The sequence below is a fragment of the Coregonus clupeaformis genome, chromosome 5, assembly GCF_020615455.1.
Source record: "Coregonus clupeaformis isolate EN_2021a chromosome 5, ASM2061545v1, whole genome shotgun sequence".
Classification (NCBI taxonomy): domain Eukaryota; kingdom Metazoa; phylum Chordata; class Actinopteri; order Salmoniformes; family Salmonidae; genus Coregonus; species Coregonus clupeaformis.
In genome coordinates this window covers 33,818,843-33,821,689 of record NC_059196.1, presented here as the reverse complement: position 1 = coordinate 33,821,689, position 2,847 = coordinate 33,818,843, and the positions used below count along the sequence as shown (strand labels likewise).

General features: G+C 45.1%; 1 protein-coding gene across 1 annotated transcript; it reads left to right on the top strand.

Annotated features, from left to right (window-relative positions):
* Window positions 1-418: 418 nt before the first annotated feature.
* On the top strand, window positions 419-2,438 carry LOC121567195 (transcription cofactor HES-6-like). Its single transcript, XM_041877126.2, has 4 exons — window positions 419-651; window positions 791-886; window positions 1,007-1,085; window positions 1,675-2,438. The coding sequence occupies exons 1-4, from the start codon at window positions 589-591 to the stop codon at window positions 2,070-2,072; spliced, it is 636 nt and encodes a 211-aa protein (XP_041733060.1). The 5' UTR covers window positions 419-588; the 3' UTR covers window positions 2,073-2,438.
* The last annotated feature ends 409 nt before the right edge of the window (window positions 2,439-2,847 follow it).

Sequence of the window (2,847 nt, the reverse complement as noted above, 5' to 3'; positions counted from 1 at the left end):
CCTCATCAACACTTCCCTGAGCACTTGTTAGTATCGACAAGATACAGACTGATAACAATGACCATAGGGCCACTGGGCGTTGTAGGTATATTTTCTGTGTAAGACTTCAGGGGATAGATTTCGCCTTTTCTCGGGTAGGCCTAATGCTTTCCCAGTTCATTGGCATGAATGGCCGAGGGGGTCCCTGGTGTAACCACGGTAATTACACACTCTTGTTCGGCCCTGGGAATGACAATCCTGAGGGGACCCGTGCGCTTTGCGCTTCACGAGAGGGAGAGACACACAGAGAGAGAAAGGGGCGGGGTGGGGGGGTGCATGGTTTCAGGCTGGACATCTGTCGCTTGTGTTTTTTTCCAGGGCTGGTACCTCGGCTATTGAAAAGAGGCAGTGACCTGTCATCCCTGACTGATGGGAGCGACACCGTGTGTGGGAAAATACCTCAGCCAAAGAGCTCGAGCATTCACATGCTAATTCTTCCCTGTAAATAAGAGGGGTGCGCCGCGCGGAGGGCCTTACAGACAGATCCTAGACTCAGCCGGGAGAGGAGAGCTATACTCTATATACAACTATACCGAGCGTAAAGGAGAGATGACAACCAGCGCCATGGCGCACAACTTGGGGAGACACTCAAGTGCCAAGGAGGAGAGAAAGGTATTGCCTTTGTCCCCGTGGATAGATAAACCTAAACATCAACATGTGTCTTTCTTCGGATTTGCTCACGCTTAGTGAAAATCTGGTCCAGTTTGTGTCTGTATCTGGTCGCCATTAACCCATCACTTTCCATCTCTAGCTGCGGAAGCCGCTCATTGAGAGGAAAAGACGAGAGAGGATTAATAACTGCTTGGATCAGCTGAAAGAAACTGTGGTCGGGGCGTTCAGTCTTGATGTGAGTAGGCCTATATATATGCACACTGTATTTTAATTGTTATAAATGCTCAATTATATGGAGTGTGAAAGACACAATGTAAGTTATTTCTTGACACTAACTTTCCATTTCCCCCCACAGCAATCGAAACTTGAAAAGGCGGACATTCTAGAGATGACAGTGAAACACCTGCAGAATGTTCAGACTCATAAATCCAGTGGTAAGTGTCCAATAAAGTGACTTGACTGAAGATACAAGTGCCAGAATAGTTTTTAGTTGTGCCTGCATGTAATACTCTATGTACGCAGCTGGGGGCGGTGTCGGCACGTTGGAAAGTTAGACATATTGTTATGGAGATTGGTGGGAGTATTTTCATCAGTGATTAAATAACAGTCTTATGTTGTCTAATAAGAATCATCATTTGTGAGTATTAGTACTCATATAGTTGTACTATTTAATTGGGTTATTTCTCCATATTCTCTCTTGGTTTCAATTTAAAACAATTGATTAGTCAAGTGTTTCTTAATCCTTGTCCTGGGCACTCAAAGGGGTGCACATTTTAGTTTTTGCCCCAGCACTACACACATGATTCCACTAATCAACTCATCATTTAAACCTTTGATTACTGGAATCAGGTGTGTAGTGTTAAGGCAAAAACTAAAATATGCACCCCTTTCAGGATTAAGAAACACTGCAATGCATTATACTAATTTATTTGGGGGAATAGGCCAGTCTGGGTGCAATACATCCTGCCACCAACAGATTGCGCTATGACCCATGTTTGACCCAGTGTCTCCTTCCCTCCACAGCAGACCCCACCTTTGGCTTGGAGGCACAGCAGAAGTACAGCACGGGCTACATCCAGTGCATGCACGAAGTACACAACATGCTGCTCAACTGTGAGTGGATGGACAAAACGCTGGGCTCCCGCCTGCTCAACCACCTGCTCAAATCCCTGCCCCGCTCCAGCATTGAGCACCCCTCTCAGGCCAACCCCAACCTCAGGCCCAACGCCCCCCCACCCAGCCAGGGGCCAGGAGCCCCCACTACACCCCTCAGAGGGGACCCCAGGTCTGGGAGGCAGGGCCAGAGGGAGGGGCCCCTGTGCCATGTGGTGGGGCCCCAGGAAAAGCCCCTGCTCCTGCCCGGGAGCCCCCACCTTCTCAGCCCCCACCTGAGCATGCTGGAGATGTGGAGGCCGTGGTAAACTGTACCGGCCCTCTGGGTGTGTGCTTGATCTCTATGTTAGACCCTCCTCTGTTATGTATCTTATAGATATGCTACTCAGAAGACATTGTGTTGGATTGTGGGGCGGTTGTGTTCCTGATCTAGGTGTGGTATATAAACAGACCTTTCAGTACTTCCTCTCCGAAGTCTACTTTCCGTAGCCTGCATTGTAGAAGGCTCTTATTAATATTTTTCTTGTATTTATTGTATTAACGTCTTTATTTATTGAATAATAAGATAAAACATTTAGCTTCTTAGCTCTAGTCACAAATAGCTTTTGAACTGCTCCCTTCTTTGTAGTATATTATTAACCAATATTAATAAAAATGTGTATGTAATTTCTGTAGATGTTATCAATTTTCTTTATACACACTTGTGCGCGCACACACACACACACACACACACACACACACACACACACACACACTTTCTCTCTTATATAGAGAGACGTTTTGATCCTATAACATCATGAGATTAACCCATGTTAAAAGATATATCAATGATGCTGAGGCCTACAGCTACTACAGTATTATTGTACATTTATAAATTGTTAAAAACGTTCATTGTATTTCATATATTATACTCTTGCTTGCAATGTGAATGAATATAAGCAAATGGTTTTAGTAGGCTAACATTAAAGAAATTACCTGGTCTAGTTGGACAGGCCATCAAGAGACAGGTAACTGCCCAAATAAAGGAAACCCTTGAGTAAATGAGGAATACTAAGTATATTGAAAGCAGGTGCTTCCACACAG